The 20,870-nt window shown below is 34.1% G+C and overlaps 2 protein-coding genes across 2 annotated transcripts; one reads left to right on the forward strand and one right to left on the reverse strand.

The window, feature by feature from the left end:
- The first annotated feature begins 613 nt into the window (after positions 1–613).
- Positions 614–14,472, forward strand: LOC101740377 (ER degradation-enhancing alpha-mannosidase-like protein 3). Its single transcript, XM_004929815.5, has 10 exons — positions 614–1,113; positions 2,297–2,443; positions 2,603–2,755; positions 3,481–3,634; positions 4,389–4,558; positions 5,094–5,315; positions 6,622–6,787; positions 9,138–9,526; positions 10,196–10,397; positions 10,927–14,472. Exons 1-10 carry the CDS (start codon positions 1,007–1,009, stop codon positions 11,806–11,808), a joined length of 2,592 nt encoding a protein of 863 aa, XP_004929872.2. The 5' UTR covers positions 614–1,006; the 3' UTR covers positions 11,809–14,472.
- Positions 14,473–14,555: 83 nt separating this feature from the next.
- LOC101740601 (uncharacterized) lies at positions 14,556–20,251 on the reverse strand. The gene is made up of 9 exons (XM_004929817.5): positions 19,873–20,251; positions 19,609–19,741; positions 18,023–18,145; positions 17,772–17,911; positions 16,930–17,106; positions 16,537–16,574; positions 16,390–16,464; positions 15,924–16,010; positions 14,556–14,957 (listed from the first exon to the last, which is right to left on the reverse strand). The coding sequence occupies exons 1-9, from the start codon at positions 19,945–19,947 to the stop codon at positions 14,705–14,707; spliced, it is 1,101 nt and encodes a 366-aa protein (XP_004929874.2). The 5' UTR covers positions 19,948–20,251; the 3' UTR covers positions 14,556–14,704.
- Between the last annotated feature and the right edge of the window lie 619 nt (positions 20,252–20,870).

Below are 20,870 nucleotides of genomic sequence, written 5' to 3' on the forward strand. Positions count from 1 at the left end.
ATAGCACTGGGATAGCTTACAATGGGCCTCATCAGAAGACTCAAGGTCACCCAAAGAGCAATGGAGAAGGCTATGCTCGGAGTTTTCCTACGAGACCAAATCAGAAATGAGGAGGTTCACAGGAAAACCATGGTAACCGACATAGCTCAAAGGATTGCGACATTGAAGTGGTAGTGTGCAAGGCATATTGCTGGTAGAATGGATGGCCGTGACTGGCGACCGCGTACTGGAAGACGTAGTATGAGTAGGCTTCTCACAAGATGGACTGACGACTTAATGACGTTCACGAGAATCCGCTGGAGGCAAGCAGCGTAGGATCGATCTTTGTGACGACGTTTGGAGGAGGTGTATGTGCAGCGATGGACGTCTGTCTGTGATAGAATCGAATAGAATAGAACTTGGGCGTATATTTATTGTAAGATGCTCCTGTCTCAAATGCTTCTGAACATATCGCTTTTATACTCGATTGTTAGAGAAAAAGCAACGATTAGATTTGTTTTCGGCGAACTTTGTCGTTCGTTTTTCCGGCACTAGGGATGTCCATAGTACAAAAGTATGAATGCTTGAATGATTGAATTGACTACGATTTAATTTAAGATCTTTTAATTCATTCAATTGGAGAATTTAAGGACCATGCTATTTGTTTAGCGCTGTTGATATTTGCTTTAAGAAAATGTTCAAATTCTCTAGAAGATAGAAATGTATGGGACATGCTTTCTTAGCCTGTACCGATGATCGACTAGAGAAAAAAAATTGACGGATTATAAAAATTCAATTGACAAGAATGATTATGAGGTGTCCTGAAGTTATTGGAACTTAATTTCAGAATGTATACATAATTTAATATTGTCACAACACTTTTATTTTCAATGAAATGTTAATGTTTTGGAAACAGATGTATCCATTTTATAAAAGTTATTTTCCTCAACTTTCTATTTATTCGTAAACCATTTCAATAATTTGAGTTCATATTAAACTGAAAGGTTTTTTTAGTTTGTATTTTACAATGGCTTTCCCCGTTTTATTAATAATGTTCGTTACGATCGTTTTGGTTAAAACCGAAGAGGAAACTTCAGGATTACGTATGTCAAAGGCGGAGAGACTAAGCTTAAGGTATTTATTAAGAACTGTAAAAATAATGTATATTCAATCTTTATCCTTGCATTAAATGTATTTAATAGCTTCTTGAATTCCCTTATAACGTAAGAAATTGATTAAAACCTAAAATTTTGTCACCAAGATGTATCTTTAATCAATTGCAACTGGCTCATATCTAACTTTAAATCATTTACAACCATTGTAAAAGCACATTTCCAAAATGATCCGTGCTTACAAAGCTACTCAAGATACTATTGATTTGTACTCTAAATACTGTATTCTTCTAAATTCTTCTTCTTTGTCTCAGCCTTATCTCACTAGGTGGGGTCAGTACAGCGAATTATCTATTCCATTCTCTTCTATTAGCTGTCATCTTACTACTCACTCCTCTCTCTCTCATATCGTCATTCAGACACTTCATCCATGTCCTCTTCAGTCGACCTCTTCCCACTCTACCTTGCACTACCATTTCCATACATCTCCTAGTCATATGCATATCCTCTCTATATACACATGTACATACCACACTAACTGTATTATATTAACTTTTTATATAATTGTATTAAAAAACATTGCTGCAATTTCATAAAAAAACATATTTCTGGTACACTTTTTATTAAGGAGCATTGTTTTGATTTGCAATTTATTTTTCTAAGACATACTGGAGATAAAATTTATTAAAATTTAAATAAAATATTGAAATAAGTGCAATGTCACTTGTTACATTTTAGACCAATTTTAATTATTGTAATAAATAAAAAAAACTAAATGAAATTTAGTTATACAGTGATGCTACAGACACTGTTACTTAACCTCTTTCTCAAATCAGGAAAAGTCCTCAGTAATAGGTGGCAGTATTGCTATGCCCTAAGCATTGCTACTGTTTGTGAGTGATGGTGATCACTCTCACCATCAAGTGGGTTCTATGTTAGTCTACCTACATTAGCAATAAAAAAGTGTTTGAGACAATGAAAACCAAAACAGATTTACATTTTTTTAAAGAAATTGATGCCTACTGTAGCTTTTAAATAGTGCAATAGTAATACCAGTTTGTTATTTTTTCAATGAAGATATCATCATGATGTGCAAAATATTTGAATTCTAATGACACCTGTTTCGAGTACAGAATACATTGATGTTGTATTTAACAATATTATGATGTAGCAACCTGGAGGCTATATGTAAATTATATTTGTAGAGATGAATCAAGGCAGATGTTCTATCATGCTTATCATGCTTACATGGAGAATGCATATCCAGCTGATGAACTGATGCCTCTCAGTTGCAAGGGCAGATGGAAAGGAATTACACCGAGTCGTGGAGATATGGATGATGCTTTAGGAAAGTAAGTATCTTTTCAAAGTTTTAATGATATCACACAAATATAGCACTACAGAGAACAATGTTTCATTAGTGTACTATCAAAACTTATTTTCAATTGTAAGAATGTACACAATATACATATTATAAAATTTTGAAATTTGGTTAATATTTTTGCTTTTAGTTTCTCATTGACATTGGTGGACAGCTTAGACACTTTAGTTGTGATGGGGGACTTTTCGGAATTTAATCATGCAATCCAACTCGTTATAAAAGATGTCTCTTTTGACCAAGATATTGTTGTTTCAGTCTTTGAAACAAATATTAGGATGCTGGGGTAAGTGAAAAATATGAATAACATACACAAGTATTGAGGATTGTGACTATTAATCAGATCTAATCAGATCTAATCAGATCCTTAGTATTTCTGCTGCAATTAGCAGGAAAGCTGATATTTTAATGCAGTGTATCTTGACCTAAGGTCTGAAGGTTGGTGGCGGTATTTGTGTTCTAAATTCAAATTTATTCAGACAATGTCTATTTTAACAAGCACAAATTTGAAATAACAACAAACGATGTTTACAATTTTATTACATTATAAGTATGTATATATATCTTCTCATTATAATTTGACATTGAATTGTCATATCAAAAAAATTTATCATGGAAAAATTTGATCCAAGCCCAAACTTTGATACATGCTAGCAGAGGGTAATAGGAAAGAAAGAAGAAGAACATCTTTGTTAATCGTATTTGGTATTTAGGCTTGACATTTATAATCTATACTTGTCTTGTAACTTATCGTAAAAGATTCTGGTAACCATAACACAAGAGAAAATTCTGGGTTGGGAAGTTGAATGTCATTTTCATTACTATAGGTATTCATTTGTTATTTTGAGACTGATCACTTATCGAAAGTTTATCTTCATAAAGACTTTTAGTAACTCATTTAATACCTCACTCAAATGAAGAAATCCTGATGATTCGCCCTTATATTTATTTTTTAATACAATAATATTTAGTTTTTTAAATATTAATACAACTGATTAATTATTATTTTAGGGGTCTATTGTCTGCTCACGTATTGGCGGAAACGTTGAAGAGCGATATTCCATTATTGCAATGGTATAACAATGAATTGTTGACGATGGCAGAAGATTTAGGGAAAAGGTTGTTACCTGCTTTCAATACATCCACTGGCATACCTCATGGAAAGGTGAATTACAGAGACTATACAATGCATAATTAAAGTATAGGAGTTTAATGTATTAAAAATATACTAATCCAGTTATAACAGATGACGATTACGAATTGCGTGCGACTTATACATATCTAGTTTTACATGTGAGACCTTGACGCAAGTGTCACCAACAATGTACAAAGTTAGAACTAACTCTCTCAGAAGAACGATGTGTGAATGCAAAGAACACGGACACTATAATTAATGATTTGTTATGTAATATTTAAAAAAAAAATGCGTCTTTATTTTCTTTAATATTTTATTGTTCACGATTCATTAAGTCGAATTCTTGTAAATTTGTACTAGTAATGTTTTAAAATTAATTAAATGATTGAATTCAATTCAAATAATAAATGGTACAAAACTAGTGAACCACGTTTCCGTTCCATTGTGACTATCGCGAAATGTATGAAATCAACCATTTTTCGATAATAACACGCGCCACTATCTGCAACAGAAACCTTCAATGAAGTGCCAACGACATCTGTACACTGAGTTTCATCACAATCGGATGAATCCCAGCGATTAAAATACGAACAGATGAAATTTTTTTTTCTTCGTATTAGGAATAGTTTGTATTTTTTGTTATCGGAAATGCCGCCAAAGTTATTGAGACAACATTTGCAACTAGAATATTACGAAACGCAGTCTTGTTACAATAAAATTAATATTTCCCAAGAATGTGTTTGTGTGTGTACAGTTTTACTTTACGTATATTATATGAATACAGATAAACCTCAGACATGGTATACGAGACTTAACCGAATCACGGGAGACATGCACTGCGTGCGCGGGAACGATGATTCTAGAGATGGCAGCTCTGACACGACTCACCGGAAACCCTATTTACGAACAGAAAGCGCATAAATCTATGGATCGTCTCTGGAAAATAAGACACAGGTACTCGAAAAATAAAGGCAATGGTCTTGTTTCCCGCTTGAGTGATCTTAATTGTCGATTTACCGATAATTTTTCGTTTTTAGTAGGTATACTACGGATACCTTGACATGATTTCTCTTTGGCAAGAACACTATAGTAAAAGTAGTGCAGACCTAATATTATGGATTTGTGATTAAAATATCGTAGCTTTTCGATTCTTTCAAATTACAATGGAGGAATAAAAATAAAACAATTGTGATGCGATACAATAGAGGTTTTAATCTCATGTCCTGATTAGGCGGTCGCAATGTGGTCTCTAGGAGGTCCTGTAAGGCTAGGGCGTTCGTCTTCAAAATTTGGCCTCAGTTATTGGCATCGGCTTACAATGGCCTGTATCAGTGGCATTACTGATGTCCCGAATGGATCTTGACTGCTTTTGGTGAACAAATAACGTGAAGAATATACAGCTTTATTTAGTCATACATCTCTTACTGGCCTCAACAGCATTGACATCTTCGTGAAATCATTAAGCACATAAATTGATGATTATTTTCAGAACCTCGGACCTCATGGGGACAGTTATAAACATTCACTCCGGTGACTGGGTTCGTAAAGATTCCGGAGTCGGTGCCGGAATAGACTCTTACTATGAATATTGCTTGAAAGCATACATACTCCTTGGTGATGAAAAATATCTTGCCCGATTTACTAGGCACTACAACGCCATCATGAAGTACATAAGTAGAGGTCCCGTAATGTTGGCCGTGCACATGCACCGGTAAGGATGTTTGATTCGTTTTTAATGTCATACAATAATATATCGATGTATTACTAGTGTTCGCGTAATGATCGGAATTCGATTATAATCACTGAAATCGCAAGGCATAGAATCCTTAGTTACCTGGTGGCTTCGAATGGTACTGATTCATGTGCTCCTGTGGGTGTCGTAAAAGGCAACAAAGGTGGATACTAGTGAATGGACGACGGCGCTATGCATATTAGCGTACTGCAATCTCATGTACGCTTGGTAGGGCTTGTTGTAAGGTTACCATCATCCCTATTATTCCACGAAGCCCTCGTGCATTCCTTTTTGAAGAGTGGAACAGCCCTTGAACTGAGTTTACCTCTTGTTTCAACGTGAGTGACGTCATTCAAGTTGTGATGATACCTATTGGATTCGATAATAATGTGGGCCGCGAGGTCGTTCACCCTTAAACGCAATAAAATAAAGTAATGTTTTAACATATCCGTTTTAATTCGATATTCACAAATTTGCACATTTCTCAAAGAAATAAGATAGAAAATCGCTTGACAAACTTGTATTAATTGTTTTACCTAAACTTATTATGTTTCAATTGTTTTTTCAGTCAGTGTTTATCTACTAAGCATAACCAACACCGAATCCACTTTTCACACGGATTCGTTTCAATTTTATTTTACGCTTAAGATTGCCGTAAATTACAATTTTATGACCAATAAAATTATTTCTACAAATCTTGTTTCAAAAATCGTCACAAATACATAAATAGGATACATCGGATCAATTATTTCTTGAAATTTTCAATACGAAAATGTTAAATTACGAACGTCCGACCAACGTTTAGTTTCGTCATTTAATTTCGTACACAATTTTCTTTTTTTTTGGTCATTACAGTAAGTACAGGGGCAGCCGATTTAACTTAATAGGAACCATACGCTCTAATAAAGAAAAAAAAAACCGTGCGCGTGCAACTTGGTGCACGTGAATGAAGTGAAACTTCTTTTTCGATCTGTAGTATTGTGGTTTTCTTAATTTTTTCGTTTCGTTTCATTTCGTTTCATCGAGTTTGAAATCAGAACGATTCTAAAGAAGTTTCACTTCAAAAAATATTAAAGCACAACACAGCAGGCAGCGGCTTGTTTCTGTCCCTGGCATTGCTGACGTCCATGAGCGACGGTGACCACTTATCAACTTATCATCACTTGGGCCGAATGATCGTCTGCCCACAAGGGCAATAAAAAAAACAGCCTTTATTATTATTTTATGGGGTAAAAACCGTTATCGTTGCGAATCGAAGTGAACAAAAGATATTGTATGTTTCAAGACCGCATCTCCAGTCCCGTAATTTCATGGATGCCCTGTTGGCGTTCTGGCCTGGGCTACAGGTACTACTGGGCGACGTCCGACCGGCCGTCGAAACTCACGAGATGCTCTACCAAGTAATGCAGAGGCACACTTTCATACCGGAAGCTTTCACTTCCGACTTTCAGGTATTCCATAGCCATTAAAACTATATAATAAAAAAAAAATCTATTTTATTAACCACTCGATTACTATTCTCAGAATACTAGCTGTACCCGTCCGCTTCGCTGGCCATTTAAAATTAACATTATTATTTCTCACCTCCACAAAGATTCTCATCATTAACGCCCCCGCAACTGGTGTAGGGAGTCCAACACTCATATAAATATTAGCCTATCCATTAAGTACATGTATTTTCTACATGGATACCAAGTTTGAAGTCAATCGGATGCATGGTTCAGTAGTTATAACGGAACATCCGTAAAAACCACTGTAGATTTATATATTGGTATAGATTAATGATTTATTTTAAAACACTGAATAAAATCTAAGGATTTTCACGTGAAAGAATACGTCAAGGTAAATCATAACATATAATTTCATATGTGAGTGATCGTTGGTATTCAACGTTATGATCAATGCTCATAGTATTAAACCTTTTGTTTGTCTTACCACAAATGACGTCACATGTAATTAACTAATTTTTGAAATAAGAGCAGTTCGTTTTCATGTTATAATTATGTTAAAAATCATTAGCATAGCATATAATTGGTTCTTTTGTTAAAAAAAGGAAAGGAAATTTAAAACGTTTACACAGATGTGAAGATTACACTTACACTAAAGTGAAAACGCGTTCGATACTTATTTTGATGTATCATATCGAGGGGTGAAAGGCTATTTGGTTTAAGCAACATTTCGTTTAATATCCGACATTTACCTTTGTAATTAAAGGTGCGTTTTATTTGGTATCAGCATTGACATATCGATGTTTTTAATTGAATTTCAAAATAGCTGAAGGAGTTTTTTTTTATATCGCACATACGGTGCGATGACGTCACTTATGCAATTTTTTTTTTTTTAGGAGTAACGTTTGAAAATTTAACATCTTATAGTTCTTATATAGTTCTCCTAGACTAAAGAAATAAAAACAATAATATCTCTATATATGTATATAAAAATGAATTGCTGTTCATTAGTCTCGCTAAAACTCGACAACGGCTGGACCGATTTGGCTAATTTTGGCCTTGAATTATTATTTGTGGAAGTCCAGAGAAGGTTTAAAAGATAAATAAATTTGAAAATACTCGGAATTAAATAAAAATTACAATTTTATTTTCCCTTTGATGTATCCCCCGTCGGACGGATTCCTTTTGTTTGTTTTAAGTTTATTTTATACAAAAGTTTAGGTAATTTATTTATGGATTGGGGCACTACGCAGTCTTTCACTAGCCGGGTCAGCTAGTTTAACCTAATACTTTAAACTTCATCTGTAAAAGCAGACATCTCAGTGATAACTATTAAAAAATGTATTTTCTCATACTCTCAGTTCTGTTTTCACAAAAATTGCATAAGTTTGTGCCCTTAAAAGCGCCGTATGTGCTATATATTTTTTCCAAATTTCAACCTTTCAATAGCTCTCCTGTAAAGTTGCAAAAATGTCGTTTAAACCAAACTAATGGTCCCCTGGTATTCGAAATTCGACTATAATTAATTGAAATTATAAGTTTACTCTATTTTAATATTACTCTATTCTCAATTTGACCACATACTATAAGCAATAAGAAAAGTTTGACAATAAACAAATAGTATGCATTCGTGTGTGTGTGTCAAATACGTAGTGTGTGCAATGGTTTTTTTTTTATTGATTTAATGTATTTTTTATGCATAATTAAAAAATATATTAACATTCTGCACTCCTTCTCTATATTCTCTACTAATATATAAATTTACAGTGGTTTTTACGGATGTTCCGTTATAACTACTGAACCATGCATCCGATTGACTTGAAGCTTGGTATCCATGTAGAAAATACATGTACTTAATGGATAGGCTAATATTTATATGAGTGTTGGACTCCCTACACCAGTTGCGGGGGCGTTAGTGATGAGAATGTTTGTGGGGGGTGAGAAATAATAATGTTAATTTTAAATGCCCAGCGAAGCGGGCGGGTACAGCTAGTTCTCTATAAATTTCATACTCCTCCGTCCGCGTAATTTTCGTAAAAAAGGGGTACAAAGTTTTTGCGTCACGTATCTATACTAATATTATAAAGAGGAAAGATTTGTTTGTTTGTTTGTTTCGAATAGGCTCCGAAACTACTGGACCGATTTGAAAAATTATTTTTCCATTAGAAACCGACATTGTCCCTGATGAACATAGGCTACTTTTTTTTTTTATTTTTTTTTTCATGTGTGTTTTAATGTTTCCGAAGCGAAGCGAGGGCGGGTCGCTAGTTAATAAATAAATATCTTTTCACTTCTCGATATATTGAAAGTTGTCAATTGTATTATGTATTGTGAGTGAGGTTTATGTTGTCAGGTGCACTGGGGACAGCATCCGTTGCGGCCAGAGTTTTTGGAGTCGACTTATTTCTTGCATCGCGCCACCGAAGACGATCACTATTTGCAAGTCGGCAAGACCGTGCTGAAAGCGTTGCAGCAGCACACGCGCGTGCCGTGCGGATACGCGTCCGTGAATGACGTCAGAACGCGCGCACACGAGGACCGAATGGACTCGTTCGTGCTCGCGGAGACATTCAAATACTTATACATGCTGTTCGGCGACGAGAAGGATTTCCCGATCAAACTGGAAGATTACGTATTGACAACTGAAGCACATTTCCTGCCGCTGTCGTTGGCAACCGTAGGAAAGAACACGTCGTATTTCACATTGAAGATCGACGATCCCGACGAAGATAAATATAGAAAGTAATGTATTCTATTTTCGAAGTTATTCTTTTTTTTTTTTGCTTACATGGGTGGACGAGCTCACAGCCCACCTGGTGTTAAGTGGTTACTGGAGCCCATAGTAGACACTTACAATGTAAATGCGCCACCCACCTTGAGATATAAGTTCTAAGGTCTCAAGTATAGTTACAACGGCTATCACACCCTTCAAACCGACACGCATTACTGCTTCGCGTCAGAAATAGACAGGGTGGTGGTCCTACCCGTGCGAACTCACAAGAGGTCCTACCACCAGGGATTACCCAAATTATAATTTTGCGGGTTTGATTTTTAGTCAACCGTGAACATTTGTAAAGTACGTCTGCGGGACTCGAACATCGGTGCATTGCTCGATACGAATGCGCCGGACGTCTTATCCTTTATTTCTTTATTTTATTTTTTCCTACCTAAGTTGAGAGCCTTGAGAGGCTATTTCAGCGTAACCTTAACTAGTAGGTGAGCTCACGGCGCTCAAACCTGACGATGTTGCTAACACGAACTCTAGCAAGAGCCGTGTTTTGCAGAATCTACCACCGGATCGGAAACGCGATGCACTAAGAAGATCCGGCGAGAAACTCAGTGGGCTGTGTCTGAGGGTTATCCTTTAGGCCACGACGATGCGTAAACGAATAATATTCTTTACTGTTCTAGAACGTGCCCGAATACAGCGTCGCTTGTGCCCGAGAAAGTACGTCAGCCGATGCGCCAGCTGCTGGGCTCGACCGCGGCGCGTCCGCCGGCGAGGCTGCGTCCACTCAATGACCCTCGCCAGATTAACGCTCTCTCCGACATGGGTATATCAGTACTGACTCTTCCCGATGGTAGAGTACAGCTGCTTTATACTATCAACACAGTGAGTATTGAGTTGATATTGTACTTGTATTGTTAGTATTTATGAATTTTTCGAAACTAGTGCAAATACCCAATTTTTTTTCCTATATGTACTTAATATTATAAAGCTGAATAGTTTGTTTGTTTGAACGCGCCAATCTCAGGAACTACTGGTCCAATTTGAAAAATTATTTTAATGTTAGAAAGCCCATTTATTGAGGAAGGCTATAATAGGCTATATAACATCACGCTAAGACCAATACAAGCGGAGCACCAATAAAGAATGTTTCAAAATCGGGGTATTTTTCCCTTTTGAGAGCTTCCGCTGCGTACGCTGCAGACACGATTAAAGTTTCGCTAAAATAATGTATGACAAAATTGTTCCCCTTTACAAGATCTAAAAAAAGTCCGCGACAGCATATGCGTATATGTTAAGGTTAACCAAACTTGTTCTAAAATAAATCACTATTTGTGAACTATTCCACGTGGACGAAGTCGCGGGCAAAAGCTAGTATCATATAACTAAAAAATATTGCTTATTACATTTTCAGGCTAAATCGGCGAAAGACGCCGCTGAAGGCTTGACGTTCATGCGGGAGATGGCCAAATGGAACTCGCTTAGTGATTTCGAAAACGGAGTCATACCGGCCGGTGTGAAAATCGACGATAAAATCTTTCCTGCCGGACCAGCGCACTTCGGGAAGGAAATAACAGGAAACGAACGCCACACAAACACCCTTACATTCGTGACCCCTATCGACGCGTGCACCCCTGTTGAAAACGAAGAGGAGATTTCGAACGGTTTCGGTATCGCGAAACGCGGCCATTGCACGTTCGCTCAGAAAGTGCGAAACATGCAAAAGGCCGGCGTCAAACTGGCCATCATAATAGACAACATTCCGGACTCGACACACGAGACGACCGCTCTGTTCGCGATGTCCGGCGACGGTAACGACGACATCGAAATACCCGCAGTTTTCCTGTTCTCGAAAGAAGGCGAATATTTATCGAACGCTTTAAAGAATAACCCCGAGCTCACCGTGACCGTGGGCGAACTTAAAAACTTAAAGAAGCACTACGATAATTCCTGCGATGAAGGCGGCTGCGAGGCCGTGGTCGATTCACAGAACTTACCGGCGGACAAAGAATCCTTCGATCATTTAAAAAAGGTTCTAAGCCAGTTGGTTGCTCAATTCGAATTGTCGCTCTCGAACGAAGAAGGTAATACGCAAAATTCATGCGCCGAAGAAATCGCTGAGAGCATTCACTTAGAGAAGGGGGAATTCGTTCATAACGTAGCCCGTAAAACAAGTTCTGTGAAAACCATACAGCAATCAGTTACCATCGAACCTGTGGGTCCGTCAGAAGTTGCACCGAAAGAAAGTGTTCAAGATACGGGTGAAGCAAATAAAAATAAACCCGATGAACTCTGACACACTCAATACATCGGGAACGTATGCGAATAAGAAAGAAAAATATATATATTGTAAACAAGATAAATGCTGTGTATAATATGTACATAATTGAATCTAAGATTTAATAACACTGTTAAGAATTTTCGTGCCTTTTAAGTAATTGCCACTTTAGTTGTTTTAATTTAAGAGCAATAAATATGATAAGAATTCTGGGAAAAAAATGAGATATAAATATATTTTTTTATGATTTTAACGTGATTATAGTTTGGCAGTATCGTTTAACGTTTTCAATTAAAAAAACGACTGTTTCTCAGACAACGAAGCAGTGCGAGAGGGGTGACAGTTGATTAATAATAAACATGAAAATTAACAAATTTAATTGTTACACAAAAAAGTTTAAGAACAATATAATTTACTCAGTAGGTACTATATACTTGAGAACTACTATTGAAATATTTTAAATAATATGTCATAAAAAAAATTTTCGTCTTTATTCGTTCTTATATTATAATCTCGTCGATAAACATTTTAATTCACTATTGTTTTGTTGATGGCAAGACATATCTCGTGTTGCCGATTAACGTATAAATCGGATTAACACACCCCTATCGCACTAACATCGTTGCACATTTAATTAACATCAAATAAATTATATAATAGATATATGTAACCATCATTTTAATGAAAATTGTTACCCTGTGTTATAAAATAGTGTAAATAATTCATTTTTTTTACACCGAATCGGATTTACTGGGTCGTACAAAACTAGCAATTGTACATACAGCCACAGTTTTTATTAATATTGTGTGCAAAATGGATAAGACCATGACTATACTATAATCTAAGTTGTAAATATATATTAATATACCGATTTATTTAATTATCTACCGTTTTATTGTACTGGAATTATCAGCGTCAAATGTTCTCAGTACGTTTGTTGGAACATTCCACATGAGTTTTTGTTTTTAGAATTATGTTTTTAATCTAATATAGTCGCAACTATTTCTCGACATGAGGTGCATAAAGTTGGATCTATTTTTTGCAAAAACAATTTTGGAATTGATTCATTCGGTTTCTAGGTACGCGGTTTTAGTAACTTGGTTTTTTCATATAATGAAAACTTAACGTAATTTTAACAAAATAAGAAATTTGATTAAAAAATGCGCACGTGGCAAAAACATATGACAGTACTTACATAGGTAACTTTTGTTCTTATGGCCTATTATTCTGAACAGGATAATAAGGACAAAAATTATTATTATGTTTTATATGGTTTTTAAACAATATATCTATTGTTTTCTTGTCTAATATTGACACCATAAGTGGTATAATTATTGGTTGGTATTCTTTTTATTATTTTACCGAATTACCGATAAAATCTCGATCATCTAAACTTATAGACAATTTAAATACTACCCATGTTGAAACATGTAGAAGTAATCATAGTCAAAACATAGGTAAACTAAAAAAAAACTAAAAGTAAACTACGCTCTTTTGACAGTATTTACTATAAAAAAAAACTGGTGATACCAAATATGATTCCGCATATTTACTCAATTTCAAATATTTTTTTAAATTGTACACTTTTAATGCGAAAAGACGATTTGTTCAACTTAAAAAAAGCTTTGTCGCTCTTATGTCTAGATCTGTTGCGACAGGTTAAAGTGCAAAATATATTTAATATGTGATTCAGATGTTTTTTTGTTTGTTTGTCATAATAAGTACTTATCAGCAATTACAGTGAGATATTTTTGTTTTGTTCAATTTATTATAGTAACTGACCCAATACACAGATTATATCGAGAGGTGAAAGGCTAGTTGGTTTAAGCGACATTTATCTTTGTAATTAAAGATCCGTTTTATTTGATACTAGCGACCCGCCCTCGCTTCGCTTCGTAAACTATGATTTATTATTGATTTCTCCACTATTTAATGGATGTTATTATACATATTAACCTTTCCTCTTCAATCACTCTATCTATTAAAAAAAACCGCATCAAAATCCGTTGCGTAGTTTTAAAGATTTAAGCATACATCGGGACAGACAGATTATATAGGGACAGAGAAAGCGACTTTGTTTTATACTATGTAGTGATTAGTATCAACAATTCGATGTTTTTAATTGAACTTCAATTCTGTTCACACCATTCAAATAGCTCAATATGTTTTTTATTATGTTTTTTTTTTCCAAATTTTAAAATTTAAATTACTCTTTTGTATAGTAGCAAAAGTGTCACTTAAATGAAATAGCCTTTTACTCCTCGTTATGAGAATGGGTTTTGTTCAAATTATTTAGTATTTTGGTTAAACCAGGTATGTAAGTAGTTAATTAGATATTTTCATATCGAAATTAGAAACTATGGTATAAGGAAATTGACCATTATTGTGTATTTTTATTCATGATATAAATAAATTAGTTACTTTTTTCGTAAAGGTTTTAAACTTTACTTATTTTTTTATTGGGTCACATAATATAATGTAGTTTAAATTGTCCTGCTAAATATTGGGAAAATAACAATTTTTTTTAGTGAAAATTAACAATTTAGTGAATTTTTCATTTTTATTTTAAACATTATAAAAGTTTTTGTGTATATAAATTATTACAGTAAAAATAAATATATATTATTCGTGATATTGTTTATTAAAAAATACATAATTTGTTAATAAAGTATTATGTTTAAATATGTGTTTTAATGTTATTTGATTGATGCCATTATTTTCAATATCAAGCTTATTAATAGCAGCAAGCGGCAAAAAAAGAACTATTTTTAGGAGATAATTTATTAAAAAGTTTAGCATTGAGTACAAAATTACTATACATGGTGTAAATAAATAATATTAACTCATAGTCAATCCTATTATCAATCTCGAAAATCTGATATGTAGATAGAAATCGATTAAATTTAACTTGATGTTACATGTAAGCCGATTTCAGGGCTGATTTGAGTCTTCGAGGTTGTTGAGGACTATAATCCGGCGCCGGTAGCGGGGGTCCTGTGTTAGCAGTCCATTCCCTACGCCACCGAGGATCTTCTTCGGGAGAAGTCGATGGCCGCACAGGCACCGTTCGTTTGATCTCCTCCAAGTAGGAGAATGGACGACCACTTTGTGCCGGATCGGGGACGGAACGGCTGTGATGCCACGAATCAGATCGATCGAACGATCGGCTGTTGATAAAAAACAAACATAATAAAATCATCATATCATAAAAAAGTACTTTCTTTGGCTTTTGCGAGTCATCGACATAATTATGACTACTGTTCAGGGCCGCGCCGCCCTTGTGTGCGAAGTGTGCGGTGCACACAAGTGTCAGGGCAATAAGGGCACTGCCACCGAAATTATTTATTTTACACAACAACAAATTCTTTGTAGTGGAATACCGTTAAGTAAGGAGGTACAATAGCCCACCTGGTGTTAAGTGGTTACTGGAGCCCATAGACAACCACAACGTAAATGCGCCACCTACCTTGAGATATAAGTTCTAAGGTTTCAAGTATAGTTACAAACTTCCGTGATGCGACAACCTACGTAAGTTTAAAAAATGCATTATGTTCTCATTAATTTATTGGAGTCATAGAGAAATTTATTTTGAAGACCCATTAAACAACCCGGTCACATTATCTCTGGACCTGGGGAAAGGGAAACGGGGCTTCAAATTCCAGCGAGGTCCAGAGATGATGTAGCCGAGCAATACCTACATACGGAATTTTACTAGCGGTAGTTTTGTTTAAGGTACATATTTATTTATATTTTTATAGATTTTATTGTGTCTGTAATTATAATCTATCTATTGGTATTTTTTTATGAAATTGTATTTTACCTATACCATAGACAATAATTTTCTCTTTTTATATTTTAAAACGCATACATAGACGGGCTACTTGTATTTTTGCGTCGTAATATCTAAGTCTCATTATGTTTTGCCGAGTAGCCTTCCGTCATTCACCTAGGACAATGTCATGTCAGTTACTGTTCAGTTTAACAAATTTATAATATTTTCTGCTCATGTGAACATTCCGTTTACGTAGCAAGAAAACAAAACATTTCCTTTAGCAAACTTTAGCCTTTAGTCTCAAATATTCGATTACATTATATTATGTATTAATGATCAAGTAATTAATAAAAAAACTCACTTGGACGAATTCTCGATTCTTATTGGATCCCGTGTTGGGATACGTGGCAGCTCATCGTCGTTATTGAAGCCGTGGTTGACTTGCATACTGTAATATGTTTTGTTTCATTTAAACTAACGGACAGGTTACAAGGCAGTTTGAGTAGCCTTAAATCTATAATAATCTTCAGGTTTTAGCTTACTAGGTCACAACTGGTCACCTTTTCGTTTAACCTACAGATTATATTACTATGCTAAACCAATATTTTTTAATCTTGACTAGAATCCACGTTTTGAATGCTGACAAACAAACTAGCACTCAGACGATTCCAACATCCTTACTGCGCTAATTTTAGACCGAGACAAAGATTTAAAAATAAATATGAATGAATTACAATCTAAAATGACATAGGGAAGAGGAAGATATTATGCTAGGGTGGGTAATCTACCAGAATAAATCTAAGAAGAAATTCATTAAATAACTTTACCTTCTTACAAAAGGTGGATACGTCATGTCTGAATACTGCGGTCGTCTCTCACCCTCATTTATTCTTCTATTTGTCCTTTAATTGAAATTCATTTATGATTCTTCTGTAGGTTGTATTTTATAGCGATAAACAAAATATTTTACTTACTCGAATGCGTTCAATATGCCCATTTTGTGTATTGAGTGCTATAAACAGGTACAATGAAAATTAGTAGGTACATAAGTATAAGATATAATATAAACACTTACAAAGACCATCGTTAAATACCGACCAAGAATACTAGAAAACAGAAGGCGATCAAATTCAATTAAATCTTAAAAAAACTCATAAGCCACTACCATAAAATTACGAGGTAAAGTAGAAAAAATACAGCTGCATTAAAACCAATGATTTATTTGGGAAAATCCGGGAATGTATTTGAAAAACCTCCCTTATTACGTAAAAACGTCTTAACTGATTTCTGATTTCCTTCCAAGAAGAAGATCCTTGTTTCATATTATGCTATTATGTTCATTTTAATAAAGATATAATGATACTTACCTCATTTTTTTGCAAAGCGCTTCCATATTCCAACGTGTACATAGCCAGAAGTATTATCAACACAAGATTGATTACGTGATACACATATCCTTTTAATACTATGGTCATTAAATAGAATGCACCTTGTCGCGTGATTTCTTTTGCGTAAATACTGCCCAAATTCCCGTCAGAGGCATCCTGTCGGAGACATTAGAGAATATTGATGAAAAACTAGAAAAATGTACCTAAGTTAAACCTAAATGCTCTGATACATTTAATATTATAAACATGTATAGAATGAACCAATTACAAAAAATTAATGCCTTGCTTCCTTGGCGTAAAAAGTAACTGTAATTTAGCATACAAGTAATTAATGGAAACAAAGTTATGGAATATAATCGGACCGTAAGTTTATATTCAAACATACATTAGTTGTATTGAAATTTATTGTATTAAAATTAGAGTCCAAATTTGAAACACCACTTATTAAACTAAATTTAAGAATAAATGAATAGCTTTTATCGAACACGCACATTTAATATTAAAAATGCGATTAACTTAACATTTATTTATCATAATATAATATTTATTTATTAATAATCACAGTATAGCTGTACAGTATAGCAGTATACCTATGTAGCTATACTTTAATTTCTATGTAATGTTAAGTTCTATGTAAATTAAATTTTATTCATTTTATTCTGCTTATTAAATTTTTTTCTATTTATATTCTGTATTGAAATTCTGATTAGGACTATTTACTTACGTGTTCCCAATTACTTCTTACATCCATTGTTTATACTAATTTACAGAGTTCAATCTTTTACGATTTGAAACGAATTAAAAATTCATAAAGTACTTACCAGTTGGTCGCTAAGGGTTTTGTAGTCAATGCCAAAGTAAGTTCCAAATGTAAGGTCCACAATCAAGGATAGTAAGCTAACTATAATATATCCGTAGACAGCAAGATTGACATACTGAATCCTTTCATTGTTCTGTACCACTTAAATATAACAATTATTCATAGTTTTAATTAAGCAGAATTTAAGCTTAGCTTTTTAAAAACACAATTGAAAATAGGTTTTTCAGAAAATTCTTGTTTAGATGACTTTACCTGATGTTAAAAATCCAGATACGATTAATAAGACGATTGAGATAGCTAAAGTGATAGCGGATAATATGAACACCGTTCCTGAGGTGGTCAGATCCTCTGCGTATATAGACTGGTCACATCCTTCTGCAATACTTACAAAATATTACTTTCCGTTAAGAGTTATTATTTTATATTAATTGGCATCTCATTGTCAATGTAAACAAGAAACGTAAGTTCATACTTAGGTCGAAATAAATACAATGAAACTTAAGGTAAAAAACTCAAAATATACTTTGACAGCTCTCTTATGCTGGTTCCATGGGACGAGTTTACCACTTGCCATAAAATGTACAGGATTCTCGATGCTCAAGAAACTGAGGATAGCCGAATTTAGTCACTATGGGAACATACCAACATGTGGTAGATATTCCAGTAACGTAAATGTCACTTAAAGCAGAATCAGAACACTCAATTGTAGGTACGTATAAATAAATGAGCAGCCTTATTCTTATGACGTCTTTTATTAAACTCTGGATTACAATGACTAAAACAAACAATGAATACGTTGACTAATAAAAGATAAACAAAAATAGACTAGGTATTTGATAAAAAGAAAGGAATGCAATACTCCTACGTATTCATTAAAAAAAAACCGAAAGATAAAACAACTAATGTCACACGTAATCTACAAACGGATTATTAAATTTATAAAGGTAGTGGAAGACAGTACTGAATGAATACTACGTTTGAATTTTTTTACTGGAAATAGTGATTGAGCTCTTCTGACATTTATCTAGTGAGCTTTCATAGCTTAGCAGTTGTGATAGAACCGTAGTAAAGATAGGGATGGAGTATTTACCAAAAGTTCGGTGGTGCCACGAACCAAGATTGAGACGAAAGAAGCTTTTGTCTTAAATAAGTTGGCGTGGAAGATACAATATAAAGTAGGTACATGAGAGTAGGCAAAATGCGTAAGCATTTGGGAGCCACACAACATTTTGTTTAAAATAGATGTGATCACGCACACATAAGCCAAACATAATTATTAAAGATTTCGAAAGTTTTCACGCTTCTTTTATTTCAGGAATAACAGACTTATGATAACTAATATTCGGCACAGTCGAGAATTGGTAACTAATAGGCGATATTTCCTAACGACGACTATAGACATGTTATGTAAAATTTTCAACGAACATGCTGCAGTAAATGTAGTTATAGTATCGTAGCATCATAGTTTTAAATCGATAATAACACCAGCGGTTAGACAGCGAATATCTACAGCTAAATGTTTAGATCTGAAAATAACTCCTGCATTTATGAAAAGCTCACACACAATGGTACACACACACACACACATATCTGAGTACCTATCATGAGTACCTACATATCCTCAGTCAAACAATATAATTTTATGATGTTATTTTGTATGTGTTTTACAAAATATTTATGTAATTGTGAAATACGTAGGTACATTCTCGTTAAATCATTATTGCAAAATACCGTTTCGAATAATTTTTTTTTTTAGTAAAGTAATTAAATGATAACACTTTAACATAATACCTTCCCTTATTGTTATAATGAATGAATAGGAATGTTTGAAAACCCACCTTGAATATATAATCTATAAAGGTGAATCCAAAATAAATCCGAATTTGATAAATTCTCTGGTAAACCAATGTGGCAATTACTTCTGTAAATTAATGATAATGCACTGAGAACTATGTAAGATATTGAACATACCTGAAACAATATTGATTTTATTACTTATAACTAAACATAAGTTGAGTTCATTTCGCTTATTGTCGATCGATGAAGCTTTTATAACGAGCGTGGCTTTTTAGTTATTATGTGATGCGTTTGTCAATACTCACTATTGTTATGCCGCTGGTCAGCAGAGCGGTAAGGACCAAATTGACCGGGAGCTGTTTCCTTGTTGGTCTGAACATTATGAAGAATACTGTCTACAATGAATGCACGTCATGCCGAGCAGAATTCATTTGTGAAGGAACAGTTGAAGATATCGAACCGGTAATCGCACCATGATAATTGTTATCGGTATTAATGTTGAACAATATCTGTATGAACGATTCGAGGGTGACGTGTTTTGATGCGAAAACATAGGCGGAAGGTAAACTCATTCGTATTAATATACATTTTAGACAGGGAGAGCTACTTTGTAAATATAATTATAGATAGTATGAATTGTAAAAATATTATTATGATACCAGTTCCATTATTTTTCGATTACACAGCTCAGATAAAGTTATTCGATTACTTTTAAATTTAATCATGCTTGAGCGAAGAATTCAAAAGAGAAAATGTTGAAGCATAATCAGTAATTAGTTGAAGAGTTATTAAAAATTTCACACTGGTTAATTAAATAGGTATCTACTCCTACTACTACCACTATTGATTGATATAATATAATAATAATAATACTTTAAATTTGATAGGTATCGATCGTGTATGTGAGAATAGAATATCAAAATTGTATCTTTTGTAAAATATTAGATAGAGTTATGACACGAAAATAGCGCTATTTGTAAGTTTGATACAGGGACTTGCAATGGCTATCATTAATATAGTACATATAATTACTATGAGATAAAACGCTCGGTGACAGCATGATGTGTGTTGCTGTTTATATTACTTAATGAATAAATGAGAACATTGGCATGTATCTAAATGAAAATTAATGTTTGTCTTTGTGTATCATTTTGTTTGTAACAACCATAAAGACTTTTTGCCGTTGAAAATGGCGTTGAAATGGCTTAAGTGGCGCGAAAGTCATTTCAACAAATTTAATATAAAACTAGGTATCTTGTTTTTAGTTATTTAGTTAAAGCAAATTGAGGTCGTGTATTACTAA

The sequence above is a fragment of the Bombyx mori genome, chromosome 1 (genome assembly GCF_030269925.1).
Source record: "Bombyx mori chromosome 1, ASM3026992v2".
Taxonomy (NCBI): Eukaryota; Metazoa; Arthropoda; class Insecta; order Lepidoptera; family Bombycidae; genus Bombyx; species Bombyx mori.

Coding starts and splice junctions, on each gene's coding strand:
- LOC101740601 (XM_004929817.5), bottom strand. CDS start 19,947: ATGTTCAGACCAACAAGGAAACAGCTCCCGGTCAATTTGGTCCTTACC. Junction 16,575..16,929: donor GCGCTTTGCAAAAAAATGAG/GTAAGTATCATT, acceptor ACCTGTTTATAG/CACTCAATACACAAAATGGG. Junction 14,958..15,923: donor AGAATCGAGAATTCGTCCAA/GTGAGTTTTTTT, acceptor TTTTATCAACAG/CCGATCGTTCGATCGATCTG.
- LOC101740377 (XM_004929815.5), top strand. CDS start 1,007: ATGGCTTTCCCCGTTTTATTAATAATGTTCGTTACGATCGTTTTGGTT. Junction 1,114..2,296: donor GCGGAGAGACTAAGCTTAAG/GTATTTATTAAG, acceptor TTATATTTGTAG/AGATGAATCAAGGCAGATGT. Junction 2,756..3,480: donor ACAAATATTAGGATGCTGGG/GTAAGTGAAAAA, acceptor TTATTATTTTAG/GGGTCTATTGTCTGCTCACG.